General features: G+C 44.9%; 1 protein-coding gene across 1 annotated transcript in view; it reads right to left on the reverse strand.

Annotated features, from left to right (window-relative positions):
• Positions 1-23,557, reverse strand: part of LOC135919173 (cell adhesion molecule Dscam1-like) — a 556,253-nt gene that overhangs the window by 386,583 nt on the left and 146,113 nt on the right. The window contains exon 2 of the mRNA XM_065452886.2: positions 1,175-1,507. Within this exon, the coding sequence (XP_065308958.2) occupies positions 1,175-1,507 (333 nt within the window). The remainder of the gene's footprint in view (positions 1-1,174; positions 1,508-23,557) is intronic.

A 23,557-nucleotide genomic window follows, 5' to 3' on the forward strand; every position in this document is an offset into this window, starting at 1 on the left:
TTCAGTAATATATATATATATATATATATATATATATATATATATATATATATATATATATATATATATATATATATATATATATATATATATATATATATATATATATGTTACTGAGGAGGAAGGAAACCGACGTATATATATCATAAGAAGCCAACAAACAAAACGCCCAGGACAACATAGGGGAAATGGCTTACACTTATAAAGTAAATCAAGGGAGTGATAAATAAATGGAAATCAAAGCGGATGAAAACACAGTGAGTCGCAGGTGGGATACGAAGCCACGTCTTCGCGTTACGCACACGATGCTCTTACCAGTTGAGCTACCACGGCGCCGTTTTCCCGTCCACTTTCTGGGGTATTGATTCTGTACTACTAGAACCAAACCTGGGAGTTAGCCAGCGCCCGCACTCACAAAATTAGGGGCCGGGTTTGGAACATCCTTTCTGCCGCAGGCGTCACGAGAACGTTATCTATTTGGCTGATGGCAGCTGGTCAATAAACTGCCACATACTGGCCTCAAGGCATCAATGCTGCCGGATTCGAGAGCCTCGTAATGTAATGAACGAGAAAAACGGAAACCGGAGGGCCTGATTTCTATTAATGATATCATAAGAAGCCTACAAACAAAGACACCAAGGAAAACATAGGGTAAATCGCTTGTACTTCCTTATTGAATTGCAGGAATCATAAATAAATCGAAATGAAAGTGGATGAAAAGACATATACATATATCTCCATATATATATGGAGAGAGAGAGAGAGCATGCGTAATGCGAGGACGTGCGTTCGTTCCCCATCTGCGGCCAGTTGTTTGTTCATCCACTTTCCTTTCGATTATTTTTCGTTTCCTTATGTCATTTAGTAAGCACAATAATTTCCCCTATGTTATACTTGGTGTCGGTGCTTGTTGGCTTCTTAAGATATGACTAAACAAAATCGGGCCCCTCGGTCAACGCCCTTTCTTCTCGTTGATATATATATATATATATATATATATATATATATATATATATATATATATATATATATATATATATATATATATATATATATATATATATATATATATATATATATATATATATTCATAAGAACTATAACACTATATCACAATATCATCTTGAAATGCAATCCCAGCGCGCCCCCTTTTTGTAAAATAATGCGCACTCACCAGCCCTCACTTTGACGTCCCGGCTGGCGACGGATCCAACACTGTTTGTGGCAACGCACCGGTACAGCGTCGCGTGAACGTCCTGCCGAAAGTCCTTGGGCGCGAACTTGGGGAACACGAGCGATCCGTCAGGGCGGACGTAACGCAAGCCCGGCACCTCGGCAGCAGCCACACCATCCGGCAGCTTGATCCAGCGCACAGCCGGGCTGGGCCTGCCCAGCGACTGACACGGCACCACGGCCTCCTTGGCGTTGGTGAACTCGACCAGGCCGGGGGGCTCCTCTTGGAAGCGAGGGCCCTCCTGGTCCGCTGTGCGCACGGAGTGTGCTCCAGCTAAAATTAAACAAGAGAAGCAATGAAAGAGCGTTAAGGGCCATCTAATATCGCGAAACATTCACCACCATGCACAGAGATGATCAGTGCAGTCACTCTGGACATGAAGAGAGAAGAGGAAGAGGAAAGGAAGAGTCCGGGAGGTCAGCCGGCTCCGATTTTGAACAAATTCAATCACGAAAATGCTGGCATCAACAAAGTTAACTATTCGGCCCGACGACAGTTCCGTCTAGGAAGTTTTCGTCATTAGATTTTCCCCATCGGTGTTCATTTCAGTATTAATGCATGGTGTTGTAGCAACTAGTGCTTTCTACCAGCAAAGTATACTGCATATTATTTTTATATCTAATGTGATTGACGCGACTATGTCATCATGACTTTGTAACGATTCGCAAGAAACTAATGAGGTTTGTCCCTTTGTCTATCCATTTCTGTCAGTTGCTGGGAGAGTATGACTTCTGTGTTTTTTTTGGGGGGGCGGGGGGGGGGGGGCGGAGGCTCCGTGGATTCCAGCAAACATCGCAACCAACTGTCGCATTGTCGGCAGAAAGCGCATTATCCTATGCGAAAGTTTCGGCAAGAGTAAATGAAGCTTTGCTAGTCCCTTATTGTTAGCAAATGTGTGTTTAAGCAATTAGAGCCGGCTATTTCATACCCCTGTCTCATGCACACAATCAAAGGGCGTTCAAACTTAACGCGGCTGAAATATGCGATCCCCCTTGGTTCCTTTCCGCGAGCTCGCGCAAAGGAGTCAACCACGATATAAAAATGCGATTCCAATTGGGTTAGATTGTGATATAAATTGGCCGTGTGACGCCGATCATATACAACTTTGCCAGCCCAAATATTCTAAACCGACCTAACATCTAGTGGCAGAAGAATACAGATTTTTTAGTGCCTAGGATTTTAGTAGAAATCGGTAATCGTGGCCTGGCTCAACAGATAGAATTTCATTCGCGGGTGGCGTCGTGAAGCGACACCATCGTTAAATGTTTCTACATATACTGAACCGGAAAATTCAAGACTCTAAAGCCCATGTCACCCCGCCACTTTATGCAGCTGCGCGATAACTTTACCATTGCCATTTCGCAATGATCACTTCTCAAGACAGCAACTCCTCCTCCAAATCCTATTACTAGTAGTTATCGCTTTCTTATGTTGCCGACCACGACCAACTAAACGTGGTCTAAAAGAACTCTGGATAACGTTCACGCTGGATTTATTGGTGCGGCTAGGACCTCAGCAAGACGGCGCGAGAACACGTAAGATAGATTTTTATGCTTTTGCTCACCGGCCTAAAGAACACCGTAGGTCTTTCCTTAAGCATAGAGCATTCGTCCCCATCATCTATGGCTGCGCATTTTAATGAGCCCGTCTTAATGGCATGCTAGCTTACCGGCTGAAGGCGACGAATCTAGCAGCGTGGCGTTGCATTTTATTCTTTATTCCCTAGTCTTTACAGCGGTAGACTTGTAAGACCGTTACAGTCGTACGCCTGTTGTCAATAACTGTATGTGCCACAACTTCGTTGCGGAATAGGCGCGTGTGTGCGGGCAGAAAATGCCTATTTGCGACCAGCTTCGATTATGGTGTTTAGATCCGACCACGTCATTCTTGTTACCAGCGCTAATAATAAACCTTCGGAGTAGTTATCTGATTACTTACAACGCCATTTAAAACGTATTCGTGCACGTGTGGACAAAAAATGTTGCAGGTGGCAGATCGCTCGCTCGCCTGCTGTTTCATTCCCGGCGGAGTAACAAAATTTGCAATGCCTGCCTATTATCCACTATTTGACCTCGTTCCCATAGAAAGCGATGTTGCTTGAGTATGTCAGTCGCGCTTGCGCAAGGTGGACGTAGCGCTCGCTTCAACATTCCACAAGTTCAACGTTCCGTGACATTTTGTGTCAGCGGTAGCAGTTAGGCGGTGTTAGATGCCAGGCGTTGCTGCAGGCGCTATTGGCCTGACTATGATTTCCGACACTCAGTTGCCGGTCATTTCCGGTAATTGGTCATCTAATGCTGTCAGTTGAGATTGTAGTGATCGCCTCGTGGGAAAGTGTGCATGACGAAGGCTCGTGAACACGGGCACTGCGCAGCTGAGGCGGATGAAGCTCGCACACAGTCTCATACCACACTTTCAAGTTTATGTCACAGTTCTTACACTTCACAACAGAGGGTGGCTCCTTTCTGCTTTTTAACTTTCCTAATAAACAGTACTAAGCAATCCGCGGTCTCTCGGCGGAAAGTTGCGGCAGCGGACGGCGTCGGCTGATCCCTGCTTGCTCCGGATTCAGAAGGCGTTCAATGGCGGCATGCCTGTGGCGGTCCCTGGTGCGTGGTGCTCACACTGCTCGCTATAGAAAGCCTATACTTCTATAGCTTGTCATAGTCACCTGTAGATGGCCAGGCGGCTATGTGGAAGTCTGATTAGATGTAAATAAATAATGCACACACCACATTGCGGCGGGACTTCATATCCCGGTCCCGACGTGGGCGGAGCCACCTTGATCTTCGGAAGCTTTCGGCTTTGGCTCCCCAAGGTCTCAGTCCCTCAGGACTCAAATAAAGTTCTTGTCATGTCATGTCATGTCATGTCATGCAAATGACGTCCAGCCGCGAAAATTTTCACGTTGCTAACTGCTCGCGTTGTGGCTACTTGTGTGGTCACCATCTATAGGCCTTTTCTTGTTCACTGTAGTTAGAACGGTGTGAGTCAACTTACAGCTGTACGGCATAAGTGATTCCAAGATGGCTACTTTTGAACATGCACACTTGACGCTTCAATTTTGTCAGGATTCGATTTAATTTACATTATCATCTCCAACAGGGAAGTAATGAAATGACCGACGCTATTTTAGCCTGGCAAGGGACTTAAAAACAGGCGCCCCACATGTATTTGGCATCATAGAAGAAAACAAAGCATGGGCACTTAAGCGCCATCAAAAGCAGCGACAATATTTCGCGACTACAAGGACGGTGGCGCGACCACGGTGGCAGTGACAAGAATGTAGACGGCACGACGAAACAAAAACAGCATCGGCACGGTGACTTCCATGTCGCTCACGCGGTAATGAATCCTGGTTGGGGAGTAGCGAAGCTCATCTCACTGCAGGCTTTCCCTGTTCTATGTTGAAATGGTGATAAACACATTTGGCACATCATGGACAGAAATGTCGGGAGTGGCAGAAAACTTTTAATGAAGAACTAATGCTGCTTCATATATTTATTAAAAGAAATTTATACCTTCTATATAGGTGAACTACAGCAACCGGAGGCCCTGTTTACCCCCTTAAAACCCCACCCACCTGATACTTTAAAAAGGAAGCTCGCGTTTCTCGAAAGATAATCGTTACGCTTTAGCTTGCATTAAGATAGAATGTCTATGATACGTTTTATGATCTCGCATTTTTGGTATCTCAGAGCGAGAAATGAAAAGAATGCAACAGGATGCACCTCACAACTACGGTCAACATGAACACGGTACGAAAATAGCAGAAAAATTCGGGCGATGCATATCCGAACATTTTTGCACGAAACCTACATTGAAATGGCAACATAATATGCGAAAGGTAACATTCCCTATACTCAAAGATGCAGTCCTATTCTTAACGCAGTTTTCTAATTGTGCTCGCTTCTTTGGTTGCTACCTTTCGCTGACCTTGAATTTAGAAAAAAAAATACTAGTGGGTGCATTGCTGATTAGTATACATTCTGCTTCGGTATAGGCCATGTTGTCGTTAATTGGTATTTGAGTATTGTCTGTTTTGTTATCGCATCGCTGAAACGTATTCACTGTTGTTTAGTTGCATAGGCTTTTCCCTGTTTTTTTTTTTCGCTTTCAATAGCTCTATTTCTACTATATATATATATATATTTTCCCCTCCTCTGTAACGTCCTAAGGGACCTTCAAAGTATCAAAATGGATGAATGAGTAAGCGTACTCGAGTGAATATATCTTTTCTTCGTGTAAATCGATTCTCTTTTGTTGCCTAAATAAACGCTCCGTTGTGGAATTCCCCTTGAGCTTTCCACATGACTGCATTAGGGTATTACCGTAGAAAAACAAAAAAAGAAAGTAATATAGTAGATGTCACAAGCGCGACCAACGCAAACAGTGCACTTAATGGAGGTAATGCCTTCAGCGTTACGTATCAAGAAAGTGTATATCAAGAAAATCTCTACATGCACAGGCAGCAGGAAGAGCACTTTGCAGCAAGAAGTTAGCTTTATGCGTACACTAATGCCCGGTATATTACGTATCTGGACTTTGTTTACAGCACACTGAGGCCTCAAGCTTTATTTTTCGCGCAAAATAAATCGATTTCCTTCAGGACGCCTGAGTAAATAGATTTTTTTTTACTCGTGCACAGATTATTTTATTTATTTATTTTTATTTATGATTTCACAGCTAATAGAATAACCTACTTGTCCTCAGTGTTTTGCAATAGACTGTTCTGTTGAGCTCGCAGGGCCCTCGTAAGTTGTTTGCGTTAATGATCGTGACTGCTGGCGCCGACAGTCATTGGGAGTAATAAAGGGCACTTTATATTCCCCATCTTGGGCCACTTGTGCAACCCTTTCGCTTTTGTAAAGCCAGATAAGTTGGAAGCTGCAACAATGGTAGTGTATGAATTCGTCTCGCTGGCGCAAAAATGTCATTTTATTAGTGTCCTTACCACAGCTTTCAGAAACCACGCATTTTAAACAGTTTCTTCTCGTGCCTGTGAAACAATGGAAAATTTCAAGTTCTCTGGTATAGTCGACGTGACTAGCAAACACTGGAAACATACGGTAAAAAGCTTCCTCTCTTCATACAAAGTTTCCGCTACCGAAAAATTTAAATATTAGAATTCGTATTTCAGATTTCCCAATAATAAATGATCAATTTTGCCTCTTAGAATCACAAGAGCACATTCTTTTTCTCTTTCGTGTACTGTTCTACCCTACACACAGTGGTAGCTTAGTTGCTTTTGCGTTACAGTGCTGAGCACGAGGTTGCCTGGTGAAATGCATTTCGATGTGGATGAAATGCAAGAGCACCCGTGGGCCCTGCATTTTGTGTACGTTAAAGATCCCCAGGTGGTGAAAATGAATCCGGAGTCTCCAATTGCGGCGCGCCTCATAATCAGATGATGGTTAATAATAATATAATAATATTTGGGGTTTTAAGTGCCAAAACCACTTTCTGATTATGAGGCAAGCCGTAGTGGAGGACTCCGGAAATTTTGACCACCTGGGGTTCTTTAACGTGCACCTAAATCTAAGCACACGGGTGTTTTCGCATTTCCCCCCCATCGAGATGCGGCCGCCGTGGCCGGGATTCGATCCCGCGACCTCGTGCTCAGCAGCCCAACACCATAGCCACTGAGCAACTGCGGCGGTCAGATGATGGTTACGCCACGTAAAACCCCAGAATATGAACTAACCTAACTGCTTCACCCTATGAAGACGTTGCTTACCACCGACATCTGGCGCTATTTTCGTACTCTGTACAATTCAATATTTGAAGTATTTATAGTTTCTCCGTGTTTTCCAAACTGCTCATGCGGAATTTAAAAGACTCCCCCGTGAAATATTTCTGCTTTCCATAACAAAAAAATAGTTATAAATAAAGAATAGTACGGATAAGATGCGGGACTGCTATTCTGCTCATGGAGCGTTTAAGTTTTACGTTTACGTTTTACAGACTGCACTTAAGTTCAACAAGACAGCAACGGGGAATAGCAGGCGATGTCGGGGGCATATGATTATTAGATGGTGCGATGAAATCGGGGAATTTTCGGCCATTAAATGTATTCGCCTTGTGCAAAAGAGGGAGGCAGAATAATATATATAAATCATGACAGGAGGACTATTTGGGTAGATGTGCAAATAGAAGGGAGCTAAGAGCTCCTCACTATATATGTGGACGCTTCACATGCGAACCTCCGTAATGATTTTATAAGTGTATGTTTGACGTTAGCTCGGCGTTAAACCCATTCCTCAAAGGACGTCCCCTTCTTAGGCTAGTACCACCTCACTCGAGAGGACTTTTCATCTGGCGGCGAACATAAATTGGCCTGTAATGATGGCGGCAACCAGTTAAAGCTGTTATGAGTTCTGGGGCCAAATTATGAAATCTTTTCGTTCGTAAATGCTTCTTGCCATTGGTCGATCGTCATCGCTAATAATATTCTTATTAGTAGTAATATGTTTACCGTTAATGTGTCGATCATTAGGATTGGCTATAATTATCTCTTACGAAAAAGTTTAGCGTGAAAGCTTTCTTTTTTTTCCAAAATACTGGTTTCTAAATACTGGCCCTGATTCTGTGCGTTGTGCGTGAAATAGTGCGCAGCCCCGGTACTGGCCCATTAAGTGCTCCTGTGTCCTGCCGCAATGTGGGCTAGACCCGGAGTAATGTATTTCAAAGCAAGGGAGGGTGTGCCAGACGAAGTGCGAATTTCGTGCTCGTTATACGGCTGAGCACAGAGCTGGGGAAAAATAAACACAGAATAAAGCGGAGGCGTGTCGGCGGAGAGCAGAAGTCGTAGAATGTGTGAATGATACTGGAGGATGCAAAGTATAGAAAGGTGTAATGTTTCGCTAAGCCTCAGAGATACGAGAAGCACAGTGTGCAAATGATGCTGACAGATGCAAAGTGAAAAGGCGTAATGTCTCGCATAGCCTCAAAGATACGCAATGCACAGGTTGCTGCGTGTGCGTGGAACTCTCCGGAGCGGCGACGTTAGCTCCTCACAGGTGGTTTAGAAACGCCCCAAAAGAGGCACATACATCGCGGTGCAAAGCTAATTTAATCGAGTCGACAGGCAGAATTATGAAAGTACTCATCACTGCGGGAATAAGTATGCACAATACCGAGTGGAGTAGCGATTACATTCTTTCTCACGCTATATAAAAGAACTCCGTAATCATGTTCGCAGAAAACAAAACAGGCGTATATGCATTTTCGCCGCGTACAATTTCCGGCGCTTAAAGAACCAGAGGCTTATCGTACTTGCCCAGAAGTGCTCCCATTCTTCTGTTGTCTCAGAGAAATTAGCAGTTGTCAGCAGCTCTTGTGCTGCGCAGTTGTCTCTTGCTATCGCGCATTCTAGCTGCGTATTCGAAACCTCATGGCTCCCGCATTTCAACAGCAAAAGTAAAGGCTTCCTTTCAAATACTCTGTGTGTTTCTCTTGCACAACCTATTTCAATCACCCCCTCTCCGTACCATAGTCTCACTGCATTTGACCTCCTCTTGCAGCCGGGAAGTTGTCATGAACAGTGAAGTCATTGCACGAGCCGTCAGCCTGATTAGAAAACTGGGCAGGTTGGATTACGTTCATGATGTAGCTGCACAAATAAGAGTCGGAAAGTAACAGCGTCTGTGACGTTTCTTCTTTTACGCCTGTGTCTGTTACCTGCTTCGTGTCGCGTCTGCATACCAGCGCTTAAATTAGAGACCTCGCGCCAGGTTGTGACCATCGTTCCAAAGTTTTTTTTTTTCGGTTTAGAAAAGTCACTGCCACACTCACAATTATTTTCTTTCCTAAACGCTCTTGGCCATTGGCAGGCCGCATTGGGTAATGCAATACCCAGCTTAAGGACTGGTTTTGATTGACTCTTACGAACAATTCTAGCGTGAAAGCTTTTTGTGAGTGCGGGCCAGGGTCCGAATTCACAAAAGTATGTTACGATTGAATTATATGTGAGAGAAAATTCCAGTACGTCGCCATGCTATACATATTGTTTGGAAGGCGATCAGCCTACGCCAAATAACGCTTACGAACGAAAAAAGCTTTGTGAATACGGCCTCTGCAATTCCCGGAAGAGAATATTGTCCCTGCTATTCAATACTACCAAATTCAACTTTACCACTGACATTGGGAATCATCGTCGATGGTACCTGCACAATTTTTTTTATTCCAATCAAGAGCTCTGTTACTGCGACACTAAATAAGCAGTCATGGAGAATGAGCAAGCTTGACATTGACGAACCCCCAAGAAAGCAGAGGGATCGCTGTAAGTATCACCGCGCTGGTTAAGCCATGAAGGTCGATAAGAGTGTCAAGTGACAAAGTGTCGATCCACTTCGGACACAGGCAATGACTGCAAGCCACATTTAGCTGTGTTGACGGACGTTTCAAGTAAAGCTACCATCCTGTACTGTGGCGCACGTTGATTGGTGGTATATGATAAGAACAACGGCACGAAAAGGGAAATGTGTTTGCAGCACTCCCAGCTGTTGTATACGAGATATAAGCGGTCATTTCTTACTTTACCTCTCTCTATTCGTTCCGTTCGCTTTCTCTTGTAAGGAAATAACGCAGTACATGGCATGTTATTGTTAAGTAAGCCAAACGATTCCATTATTTTGTTATCCTCTACCTGTTGCACCAGCTTATCCCGGTGATAGCGCGAGCACAGTCACGCTCGGGCCACTGGCAAAGCGCGAGATGAAATGGAAAGAAAGAAGAATAGAATGAAAAAGCAAAAAAAATGGAACCATTACATCATACCACCCCGTAGTTCAACTGCTAGCCTTGAGGTACATCGCAAGTGTAGGCTATAGAAAAAAAAGACATTATGCCCTCGTGTAAAGGTTGCGAATTTTTTGTTTTTTTTTATGTATATACTGCGCCCCTGGGTTGGGATTTCAGGAGAGTGGAGTTACGTTTCCTGGGGTTTGCAAATTGGCAAACAACTAATAATAAAAAAATACACGGAAGGGAAGTAAATAGTTTGGCAATGTAAACACAATGATGTATCGGAACCAAGCACAAGAGCATATAAAGAGCTTAGCGCGACATGCGACGCAAGTCACTGCTCTAGGTGTACCGTAAGAAGGTTTAAGCATAGTTGTGAAACGACTTCATTAGTAAGTTTATTCCATTCAGTTATTGTTCTCGAAAAAAGCAAGTACTTAAAAGTGTTCTTTCGAGCGGAAAAAGGAGTTACGATCAAAGCGTGTCTCTACCTCTTGGCACATCCAGTAGAAAAAGAACGTATCTGTGATATGTCTAAATTACAATAACCTTTAACTAACTGAAACAAGAATTTCAATCTCAAAACACGATTTCCTTGCGTTAGCGTTGGGGGGGTGGCTTTTGCTAATAATGATGTGATCGAAGTTCACCGAAAGCTGTTATAAATTAACCTCACCGCTCTCTTTTCCATTTTTTCAAATTGGTTAACGTCTTTCTGAGTGTACGGTTACCAAATTATACATGCGTAATCAAAAGTTGGTTGAATAATTGCCTTAAGCGCAATAAGGCGAACAGCGAGAGTAGAAAGTTCGAGCTCGTCTTAGATAAAAGAGCTTAGAGTTAGTTGAGCTAAATACAGCATTTATGTTTGATGTGTTTTGTCCAGCTAAGGTCATGTCAAATGAAAAGACCAAGATACTTGTAGTGCTCCACTTCCGACAGAAAGACATTTCAAGCTGAATATGGGTAATGAAGAGGTCTACGTTTATGAGAAATTTTCACGAAAACGGTCTCCTCAAAATCAATAGGCATATGCCATTTATCGCACCAATGAGCAACACTTTGAAGTACTTCGTTCAAATGGATTCGATCTTGCTGGCTTTCAATTTCAGAGTAAAGGATGCAGTCATCTGTATATAACTTACATTTTACAGGTATGTCTTGTATTACATCACTTAAAAATAAAAGAAACAATGGGGCCCGAGCACAGAGCCCTGAGGGACACCAGCGTCGACTGATCGATACTGTGTTAGAATACTGATTATTAAAGGAAGCATAATGTTTTCAATTTGAGAGATAAACAGAAATCCAATTTACAAGCTGGGTGTTTTTAAACAATATATCTAGTTTAAAGAGTAGTTTATTGTGATAGACTTTATCAAAAGCTCTAGTGAAATCGATAAAAAGTGCATCAATCTGTTCTCCTGAATTTATAGCTTGAGCGAAATCGTGTACGGTAGTTACTAATTGAGTGCAGGTAGAAAACCATTTCCTGAATCCTTGTTGAGAACTTGACAAAATATTATATTTATCTAGAAATTCCGAAATATGTTCAAGAATATTACATGAAGTGGAAATTAAAGAGATTGGGTGATAATTAATAACATAATGTGTGCTTACACTCTTATGAATGGGCTTGACTTTGGGAGTTACCCAGTCACCTGGACCTCGGCTCTCATTCAAAGAGCTAGAGAATAGCATTGTCAGATATTTTGAAACACACTCTTCACAACGTTTTAAGAACTCATTCGGTATTCCATCCGGACCAGGACCTTTTTTACATCAAGTTGCAAAAGCAATTTAAGAATACCCTGCTCACTAATTATAATATTCAGAAGAACAAGCCTGCTCTGTAACAAATCGTGCAGCAACAAAGTTGTAAGCTGCGTAAACGGCGAACCCAACCTAGTTGTGCTTTGTGCTAGTGAACACTTCTTGAATGGTACCGCATGTCTCAGGTAAAGGTTTAAGAAGCTTAAATGCCAGAATCCAGTAAGAGCTGCATTCATACATCATGTAGAACAATAGCTCCTTCTAGCGCGAGCGCTCCGCGAAAGGCAAAACAAGATCCCCACAACCGAGGCTACTGAGCCCAGAGTAGCTTTCTACGATTTCCGCTTTTATCATGTTCAAATGCGACTATTTTCCCCACTTCCATCTCTCGTATCGACGCCAGAACCGAGTCCGAGCGGAACAACGAACTTCCGGTATGCAGTGCGACACGCACAGCACAATTTTTCCCCAAAGGCCTCACGGTTAACAGCAAACATCGAAGGGAAACAACTGCACAAGCTATGCGCTACAACAAGCGAAGAAGGCGATCTTGGCAAAATAAAGACTACATCGGGAGGACAAAGCGCGGGTCAAGCGGGAACGTCTTCTTTCGCCCGCACGACGACAAGAAGCGGACAAGCTTCTGTGAGCAGCCGGTCGTCGTATCGAGACGAACGAGTGAAAAAAAAAAGAAGAAAGAAACCAGATAAACTAGAAATAGCGTACACTGATGAAAACCAATCTATTTTGGTTTCATTGTATGTTTGGCACACACTATCGCGAGGAGCAACAACTGTGCTCACCACGGCTCCCGCCCTCGGGGCTCGAGTGGGTGTATTCCGCTCTCAAGCGAGCGCTAAGCTAGCTCCTTCTATTTCTTTATAGCTTCACAACATTTCTGGTCGCTCATCGAGTGTCAGCAGCGACCAACAGGCGACACACAGACTTCTCCCGCTCTATTCTTCTTGCTGCCCGGGATGTACGTGGTGATGCCATTAGAGACACGGAGCCGGCTCGCAGTCCACGCAACCCTACAGCAGGAGCCCGATAGGACACGCGTTCAACGAACCACCCGAGGATAAGGCACGGTTTGCGATTCCCGGTATACCCGGGTTTGCTTCCGTGAAGAGTCCTTTGCAAAAGCGCCACCGGAAAACGAGGTTCGACCTTTGCTTTCCCGCTACCCCATCCCTACTCCAACCCTCCATCCTTCCCCCATGTACTTTCTTACCGTCTATCAGCCACCGGAGATCGCGCGCAGTGGGACCGACCGGCGTGACAAAGAGGGCGAGGGGCAGCGCAAGGGGTTGCGTTGCTTAGCCAGCCGTGTCAAGCTGTCGGTCGACGAAGACGACAACTCGAGGAGATAGAAGCGTGAAGATTGCGGCTCTCAGAAGAAGAGGCGAGCGAGCGATCGAGGCCCGGCTGGCCGGACGCGTGGACACGGCAGACAGGCAGAAACGCAGCTCTTGGCTGCAGAGCGTTTCCGCTGCTAATCGATGTGATGACCTCCGCTGTTCCGCCGCAGCGTCTTGGCTTCGCTTTGACTCGCCAGCCCCGCGCACTGGTTCGCCCGCCTCCCCCTCCCTCGAGCTCACGTCTTCCTATTTTGCGCCCCTTCCATCTGGAGCGTTCGGGCCCTTTGTGTGTAGGCACAGACCAGTACTCTTCCTAGACACGCCTAAAACTTGCAGCTTCCTCCCTTCCAGATCGTCTTCGTTTCTTTTCTTTTCACATTCTTTTTTGTTATTTCTTTTTCTTGCGCCTGTCACGTGCTCTCTTTCTCCCAAACCAGTGGCAGCCAGGCTTTTACATCACTGTCCTGCCCAAGTCTGAGCCGCTGTTCTGTATACTAACTGTCAGTTTATCTTTCTGTGTGCGTGTGTGTGATTCGGGAACACGTCGCCAGCTCGAAAAAAAGGGGCGCCTGTTAGACAATTGAAATGTCCCTACAGCGGGCTACAGCTCCGTTGTCCCGCGTTGAAAAAACAAAACCCACACTCATTGGATCGCGAGTAAAACGCGGAAAGCGAAGACCAGGAGAAACAATGGCACGAAGGAAAAGAAGGCGGAGACAGAGTGCGCCCTGCTCTGTACACGTCCCGGCAGTCCATATACACTCTTCTATTCCGCTTCGTCCGAGAACAACTGCGGTGCTGAGCTTCCATTTCTTGTGCCTGTTTGCTTTCAAGGTGACACCGAGACGGCTGAAATATCGACTCCACTTTACCGCCTCCCGTTTCAAGTTAAGTCACGGTGTTATTTATTGATCGTTTTCTCTTTATTTTTATCCCCGCTGAGCTCCTCCTTTCAGTGAATAAAAGTGCTTCAGAAGACTTGGCGTTTAGTGCTTTTTTTCCCCCTTCATCCAACGATATATATATAATCTTTCTTTTCTTTCACGAAGCAACGATTTCGAACTCAAGTCCGCCTTCGCTTCACATTACGGAAGTTCGGTTGCTCGCTCGAGCGGGTAATTCTTTTTAATTTAGTTTCTGGTACTTCGAATGCGCAGGGCACCCCGAAATACTATATAACTGTTATTCACAGATAGGCCTTGGTACTTTCATGAGCGATCGGCGTGATATACGAGATCAATTTTTCGCGTGAAACCGTTAATTCAGCAACATCAGAAGCGGTTGCAGAGTAGCCTACTTTTTGCCCTGCTTGCTTTCTTATTGTTCTCGTGAACTGTTCAGCATTGCCCGAATGCAAACAAGAAAGAAAGAAAGAAAGAAAGAAAGAAAGAAAGAAAGAAAGAAAGAAAGAAAGAAAGAAAGAAAGAAAGAAAGAAAGAAAGAAAGAAAGAAAGAAAGAAAGAAAGAAAGAAAGAAAGAAATATTTGCCCGTTTAGGAGTGGGTGCAAAACTAGAAAAATATGTAGTCAATTCACGAACATTTCCCAGTACCTCTGAGCGCCTAAACGCACCGTTTACGAAGTGAAAGAAACGAAAATACTAAAGCGTAAAGAGTTTCCTATTGTACAGATGAGGTGGAATGACTGACTCGTGCAAAAAATACAATATTCTCGTTATGCGACTCCTTCCTCAAAGATGATGGCAACTGTTTCGCATTCGATTGATGTCGCTACGAGGAAGGATGCGTAACAGCGTAAACCCCAAACGAAAAGCAATAAACATCAATAGCTACTTGCCGCATTTATTTGCGGGTCTTCAACGCTGTCACCGGAGTAACTGGTATCATTGATGCTGCAGTGTCAGTCTACTGTGCGCGCTTTATAGGGCTGAGCCGCTTGTGGGATGAGGCGGCGCTGCAAGTTGACTTGGTCATTCAAAATTAGATGGGCTAATGAGTGACCGCGTTACATTTTTAAATGAAGCCATTATCGTTTTTTAAAAGTGACAGTATGGAAAGACACGCTAATTGGAAACTGGTCATGACCAAGTATTATTCATCAGTAAGGCAGCACTGCGCACAAATAAATGACAACAAAGAAATACATCAAAATTTAAAAAAAGGCGAAAGAAAAAATATTGCTACGGAACAGCCGCCCCAGTGAGGCTGCACTGAGGTGGAAGACGACGACGTGGGCCCGCTTGCTATAGCGTCGCCATAATCCCCGCGAGTGGGTAAGCGCCAAACTCATCCAGGACATCATCATCATCATTAACTGTGTCGCCGTCACTACTGATTATGCCACGCGGTACGCAATCACCAGAGCCCTTCCGACAAGTTGTGCTACTGACGTTGCTGACTTTCTGCTCTATAACATCATTTTAGTGTATGGTGCTCCGCGCCAATTACTCACTGACCGTGGCCGCAGCTTTCTGTCGGCAGTCGTCGAGGACATCCTCCACGCCTGTTTGACAAAGCACAAGTTCAGCACCTCCTCCCACCCACAGACCAATGGCCTCACGGAGCGCCTCAACCGGACCATCACCGACATGCTTTCAAAGTACGTGGCGACCAACCACCACGGCTGGGATCTTCACTTATCATATGTGACGTTAGCGTATAATTCATCGCGTCACGACACCGCCGGCTATTCACCATTCTATCTCCTATATGGCCGAGAACCCGCGTTGCCCTTAGACACTTTGTTGACCTATTGCACTGCAATCTTTGCTATCGGCCCTGCAGCGCGGACCACACGAACAACTGGTATTTGAGATTAGAGAACTCATTCATACCTTAACTGAGAAAGGACACCACGTGACATTTCAGTGGCTTCCAAGTCACTGCGGAGTCATAGGGAATGAACACGCTGATAACGCTGCTCGGTCGGCTCTTCAAGGGGACGAAGGGGAGCCGATACCATTATCAAGGACAGATGCCGCTCGAAAACTTCGAATGATCAGCCGTCACATCACGTTATCCTTGTGGAACGCTGGAAATTTTCACAACTACCGACTCCACCATCTTGACTCCTCCCTACACCTTTGTATTCCAGCTGGACTCTGTCGTCGCGAAGCTACCCTGCTTTGTCGACTATGGCTAGGGGTGGCTTTCACCAAGTCTTTCGCTTACCGAATTGGATGGGCCGACGACGCCTCGTGTGAAGACTGTGGTAACGAGGAGACTTTTCAACACCTTCTTTGTGACTGTCCTCGATATAATTTACAGAAACAATCACTCGCAACCGCGATAGCGCGCTTTGACCAAAGACCTCTCACAGAAGAACTTATTTTCAGATACCGCCATCATAAGCCATCGCAGCAGAGGGCGACGAGGGCACTGTTGCGGTTCTTGAGGGCGACAGAACTGGACAGGCGACTGTAGCCTGAACAGATGTTGATAGTGCTACAAGTGTCAGTGTGCTGTGCGATGACAGTGTTCGGTGACAGTGACCGATTGTGATTGTGTGTCTATGCTCCTTCCTTTTCTTATCTCTCCTTTGTTACCACTTTACCTCCCCCTCCCCTCTCTCCCCAGCGTAGGGTTGCCAACCGGATTTTTTTTCTCTGGTTAACCTCCCTGCCTTTCCCGTTTCCTCTCTCTCTCTCTCTCTCTCTCTCGGCCACACGTTCAACCATTGAATACGCCCGCGACGCGATCGCGCACGCCGACCACGCGCGCCCGCTCGCCCGCACCCGTCTCGAGGCCTCACGGGAGCACCAGAGACGCCCCTATGACTGCCACCATCGGGACGTGCACTTTACTCCGGGTTCTCTGGTGCTTCTCTGGTCACCTATTCAACGTGTGGGCCTTTCCGCAAAGGTGCTGTCGCGCAACACTGGCCCATACCATGTGGTGCGACAAGTGACCAATGTCACGTAGGAAGTCATCCCCGCCGACCTGTCAGTGTCATCGTCGGCTGCAAGTGACATCGTTCACGTGCTGAGACTAAAGCCATACCAGACACCTTTCACCACGGATATGTAGATTAAGCACTGGGACGGTGCTTCTACTGCCGGGGGTGAGGCTACGGAACCGCCGCCACAGTGAGGCTGCACTGAGGAGGAAGAAGACGACGTGAGCCCCGCTCGATATAGCGTCGCCATTTTGGCCTTCCGTTAGCTTCCCTGTAAATAAATTGTATATAATATTGGGCTCCAGCTACACGTAACAACATTATTAAATGAAAGGCAGAGAGGTGGGTCTGAGTTTGTATATTCTGGTCAGCTACTCTGTACGAGGAAAAAAGAAAGGGGAAGGAAAGAATGCTGAATAATGAAGTACTTTATTTTTGTATTTATTTATTTATTTATTTATTTATTTATTTATTTATTTATTTATTTATTTATTTATTTATTTATTTATTTATTTATACCTGAGATGTCCCACATATAGGGTATTACATGAGGGCTGGGATCTTCATGAAAATCTGTCGCATGGAACGTGATTTCACGTTTTTAGTTATGCATGCATGCATGTATAACTGGCATAACGTATGGCATAACGGCATAAAGTAAATGGCATAACGTAAACACAATTTCACATGAACGAGCTTATCTAACCTGAACCAAGCAGTTCATAAAAAGTTCCCAACGAAGCATAGCTATTCAGCATATCGCTTTCAGTTGAAAGCAAAATGACAAGAAATTGTTTCTCGTAATCTTGAATTCACCTGTAGATGCCAATGGTTGCATCGTCTCAAAGAAAGGCTCAGTGCCCAAGAAAAACAGGAAAAGATGAAAACTTCCGTTCACGCGCTGCTGCAGGTTTCCAGCGGCATCAGTTTATCGCAGTCCTTTCAGGAGCCTTGAAAAGAGGAAGCGTTCCGGGGAAATGTTGGAGGCGATTCAGCAAGCCGACATCACATACGATAAGTACAACACATCGACCAAATATGGCTCGAGGGCATTTTCATTGTTCTTTCTTCCTCTGCGGCGCTCGGTAGTTTGCCGCTATGCTTGCTTTTGCTCGTAGCGTTTCCACGCTAGTTCTTTATCTCTACTTGGTAAACGGTGCAGGCATTCAGGGACAAAAGAGGCGGTGAGAATGTGAGAGGTAGACGGCGCCTCCTTGTTGGTGCATGTCACGTTCTGTCAAGTTGTCTTTCTATTTCTCTTTTCTCCGCTCCCGGGTATTTCACTCCCGCGGGGTTTGACCTGTTTGCAAGACTGCTCTCAACTACTTCCGAGGCTATAGCTACGCGCACAGGCAGGGCGGTATAGCGTAAAGGTAAGCCAGCGCAACCACCTGCGCGATCATCGAATTTAGTTATTGGGCTTGTTATCTTGTTATTGGGTTTAAATTTGGATTGAACCTGCGGTCCAACTGCTGCGGAATGGTTCGTCCAAGAAGTTCCATTTCGGGAGCAGTTCCAAAATGGCGGAAAACAATATAGTTTCCGTTTGGTTCCAGTGCAGAGGAAAATAACGGTTAAACTCCGGTTTTCGGTTCAGTTGCTCGTTGCTTCGACACCCTGCAAACGTGACTTTACAGCTTATTGTTAAGCTATTTTGGTTCGTTGTTACAACATGTCGACGCAAGGGTCGAGTCAACAGACAGGAACAACTGAAGTTCACACAGTTCCGACCCAACAACGGCACAGGTACACAGCTTTGCACCACAACTTTTTCTTAGCAACTTAGCCGTGTGCGCTATGATCTTTGTTACTGTATATTAGCTGTGTTTACAAAATGTCTTTGTGCATTCTTCTTTTCGATACAACTTATTTAAAGAGAAATGAACGCTGTCTGAGACTTATGCCACCACTGGACGTAGGAGAAAGAAAATCGGTTCGCAGACGTGGTTTTGTCGTCTGGAGTGGAAGGTACTGCAACATTCGCTCCATACGCATCAGCGCATTGCCCCGCTTTTATTTGAGGTCTAAACATGAGCGAAACCGCGAAACGGCGTTGTCGGCAGGAAGTCTTGTAACTTTTAGCCGCAGATCGGGGCAATATGAACCTTTCGGTTAGTTTTACGTGTAACTCAGTAAGTGCTAGTGTCCTAAGTAACGAGATTGGCGCGCTCGTCGACTTATCAATATTTGTCTTCTTAACTCTAGCATATCGACACTGACACGCAGACACAGTGAGCATTAGAGCTAACCGCTGAAGCGTTTCTGTTTTTATGAACGCTGCGGCACTCAGTGTTTTCACAAGAGCGCACGTTAATTGAAAGAAAACAGACTTGTACTCCTTGTGCAAAATGAACCTATTTGTCGATTGTTGCGAACTTCTTAACTTAATAAACAAACACCCCAGACTGTGAGGCACATGAATGTTTTGTCCCCGAGGCACTTCTGTTCCATAAGGAAGCAAAAAAATTGATATCAAGGGAGAGGCTGGCAAATATTATGGTGATACGTGAATAGTTGAACAAAAGTTTCACACGCACCATAAAGTTACTGGTACGCTCGGGAAGTAATTTTTGAGTGGTCGCCTTCATTTGCTGTCTAGGGCGAATTAAATATTTGAAATATGAAGGCCTTGTGTCTGCTGAGACATCGCCGAAACTGAAAAATAAAGCCGGCCTTCGATTTAGCGCAGGCAAGATATCTGCAGTGGAGGTGCCGAATGAATAGGAACGCTCATCAGTGAGTACAGCTTATTCGTTATCATATTTCTTAACCACTGCGTCTAGAGTATTTTCTTGATAGGTTCCTCGCGAATTAGTTATCCCTAGCACCCAGTTCATTCATTTCCATCCGATTCCCCTTGAACAGCCACACCTTCAATTGTTCTTATCAGATTTGCATTTTCTGTCCTCATATTTGTCCGCAACCACTTATAGTATCTTTCCATAAAAGGTACATCTTATTTATTGTCTTAAGAAAGCAGTAAATATCGTTTTGGGGCGCTGGAGTACACATCCGAAGGGAACGGCTTCTTGTGGTGCGTATGTCTTAACCTCCGTACGTCTACACTAGCGCCCAAAAGAATTTTTAGTAAACCCCACCAACTTGCCCAAATCCTCTTAAAAAAAGTCGGTTTGCGTAGCTCGTGGTCAACATGAGAACATCGCATAAGGAACATCTGCTCGCTTACAACAGCGTAAATATAAATTCAATGAGTGCATAAGTCGGCGCAATGGCAAAACAGCGTTCGTTACATCGGTCGACCATTGTGTAGGTGACTTCCGTTTTCCTGGCACCACCAGCAACAACGACAATGGCAAAACACGCTGACATGCTAAGTTTATCGCAGCGCGACGACGTGTAATAGGTTACCGATCAAACTGCACGCCTTTCCTCAGGTTCAAATTGTGGAAAACCAGTGAATAGAAAACTTCGGAGCTATCTACGTATATTACACATCTTTTCGAGAAAATAGTGCGTCCGATAAACGCATCATGAGTGGCGGCCTTTGTGTTATATCCGAAACTACAAATTAATTTCCTCACGTGTAATTTGTCAAAGTGCGTCTGACGCCTCGGATTAATTTCTTGGCGAACATTTAACGCTTTTATTCAAATCCCCGAGAAGAGGCTTAGCGCACTCTGTGTCACCTTAAGCAACCACAACTCTGAATCAAAGCAACGTCCGTCGCACGCGTTGTTTCGCAGTGCTTGGCCGTCGCGGTTCTTGACTTTATTTTGTTCCATAAAACAGTATTCCGCATTTGACATACCTCGCCCATCCGCACGTTTAGAGCCTAACCGTAGCGAACTGTGTATCCTACAATCGAAGCACCATCACGCGAGTACCACGTTCTGTGTAACCGCGTAAGGCTCTGTAAACTAAACACCGCAATTGTTGTTTTTTTTCTCTCTCTCTCTTTACCTTGGAAACCATCGGCTATGAAACGTCGCTTATACGCGATGCCCCAAACGCGGACTTCCAGTTGAATTTGCTCGCCAACTAGGCGTGTGAATTGCTCGTGGCCGGGCAGAAACGGTCTGGCGAACCGCCCACGTTCGCACGGCGCTCCATACAAAGCGTTTGCTCGTGTAAACACTTCGGGACAGAGCGTGAGCCCCTGCTCTCGTCGGAATATACAAGTGCTGGAGCAGCATCAAATTCAGCTCACCGGCCACGTTGAGCGATAGAGTGATAGAGAGAGTCTTTGTCTGAAGGCTAAAGTAGGCGCACGAAAACGAGGAAGAGGAGGACGAGCATCACGGGGAAGGGGAAGAAACACGGGTATGTAAGGGAAGAGTTAGATGGGCAAGAGGAGATATGGGGGAAGGGTTCGAAGAAAAAGTTAAGCCACTTTGGCGGAAGTCTTCAGCCCCCCGGGAGAGCGACGAGAGAAAAGAAGAGAGAGAGAGAGCAGGCCGGTGCTGCATCCATTATGCATGAATCGCGCCGCCGCGAGGAAGATACTCGAGTATGGGCCGGCTTATATCAGTCATTGTATTCCATACACGCGCCTTCAGCTCGCGTGCGTGTCTGTACGCCAGCGAGTATTTGTTCTTGCTCCTTTATGCGTGGCCATTGAGGTTATGCGGCATGTCACGGAGGAAAAAACAACAACAAAAGAAAACTAGCGCGTAAGGTCTGTTTAGAAAGGTGCTATTCTTAGATTCGTTTTCCCTTTTAAGTATTCATTTATTTATATTGATGTTGTTTTACTGTGTTGCACAAGTCCGCAAACATGACGCGATGCGCTCAAGAGCGCAGCGGTTCGAGCCGCCATGTAGAGCAGGTCTCTTTTTTTTTTTCTGCTTTTACTCTCCTGGGCAAGAGCGTAAACGGTGCTGCTTACATATTCATTGCTGCCATTTGAATGGGAATAGAAAGGTAAAGCGGGTACGGAGCAAAACACTTATTCGAAAGCGAAAGCGTCAATAAAGAACGCGCGCTTTTTGTTAAAAGAAAGAGAAAGCGCGGATATTTCTTGAGCCGTCGCGTTTCCAAACACAATGCGCATCACGAATGGGCGTTCTCCTCCGCAGGGTCATCAAACATTCATGGGCAGAATTCGTGCGCGTGATGTAGCGCTACTCGACATACGTACGGTTAAATTTGTGTGTGCTCTTTGGCTTGATGGCACGGGTATGGGAGAGCACGCTAAAATGAAGTCAGTGAATGACGTCATTCAGGAAAGTGGTACTAGTCGGTAATTAGGAGTTATCAATGGGGACGTTGCGAAACGGGCCTTCTACCAGTACAATGACATCAGCTACTCTTCTTCTGTGGTGAGCGTACGTAATTGATAATGCTGCAAAACGAAAACCACCTGCTTCTCTGGTGGTTTTATGGATTAAACCATATCTTTTTTTTTAAAGAAAATTTGCCATTTGCGTATGTAAAGTAAGTTGCTCGGTGAATGAGGTCCGTACAATGAACGTCAAAACTATCCATTATTCCGTTTATTCTAAGCACAGAATCAACCGCACTAACACTCTATTTTAAACATCCCGACAAGCACCCTTGACGACTATTTGACGCACCAAATCAAAGGATTTATACATGTTGTTCTAGCCATCCAAAATCTTTTATTTGTATTTAAGTGTTTCACCTACAGGCGGGCATATGGGGCATGAAAATATATTCTTAAGAATAGATGCGAAATAGCTCACGTGCAATGATTGAAGTTTTCTTTCTCCCTTTATAAAATTTGGTCATCGGGCTGACTTCACTAATTTAAGGTCACATAAGTAATGTGGTGCGCTCGCATGGCCAGTCAGCATTGACTGGTCCTGTGTGTTACTTAAAAAATGTTTGCCGAGCAATGATGCGCCTCTCATTCTCTTCAACAGCATTAGTAAATTACGTCATCACTGCCCCTCCCTTCCCCTTGCGTTTATTATTAGAGACGCTTTTCACAGAGTTTTCAGATGGTAATGAATAATGAGATGTGGTAACCTGCATACCACCTCTCTATCATTTTCTTGATAAGCAGGTTTCTCTATATCTCGTTTTCCAGAGCACCTTCTCACCTTCTCTCAGCTCTATATGTACAGGACAAGGGGGAGTATTACAGGGTCTTTTCGGGGATCTCCGCTTACTCGTAGGCTGATTGTGGTCTTCAATCCTTGTCCCCGTATTAAAATTATTACATGATGAATGTTCTCCAACACATCTACGTAAAAGTACGCTCAGCACATCGCTGTTCTTGCTTAGCACTTGGTTGTTGTGGTAATGCCAACCACGAATTCGATATTACTATTTCAATTTCAATGCACCCTGCAGCACCGAAGCATTATAGCACAGGAGTGAGTACAATGGAACTAAAATCCACTAGAATCACAAGCAAAAAATAATTTCAACAGCAGTTGGTAAACAAAGGCTGCGTACACGGAAACTACATACACAAATCACTGGTGGCGTTGTAAAGTACAGCTATTTCGGTGGTGACAACGTCCAGAGGTGAGATAGTGAATTTTAGAAGCGTTTTTGGAATGAAATCAAACTTCGCGTAGCTTTAACTACGTGCATGTTGTTTGGAATTCATAAGGTATTGAATCTCCTGTATCTTACAACTGTGGTCTCTCCTGCAGGAGACGTAA

Source organism: Dermacentor albipictus, chromosome 3 (genome assembly GCF_038994185.2).
Source record: "Dermacentor albipictus isolate Rhodes 1998 colony chromosome 3, USDA_Dalb.pri_finalv2, whole genome shotgun sequence".
NCBI lineage: Eukaryota > Metazoa > Arthropoda > Arachnida > Ixodida > Ixodidae > Dermacentor > Dermacentor albipictus.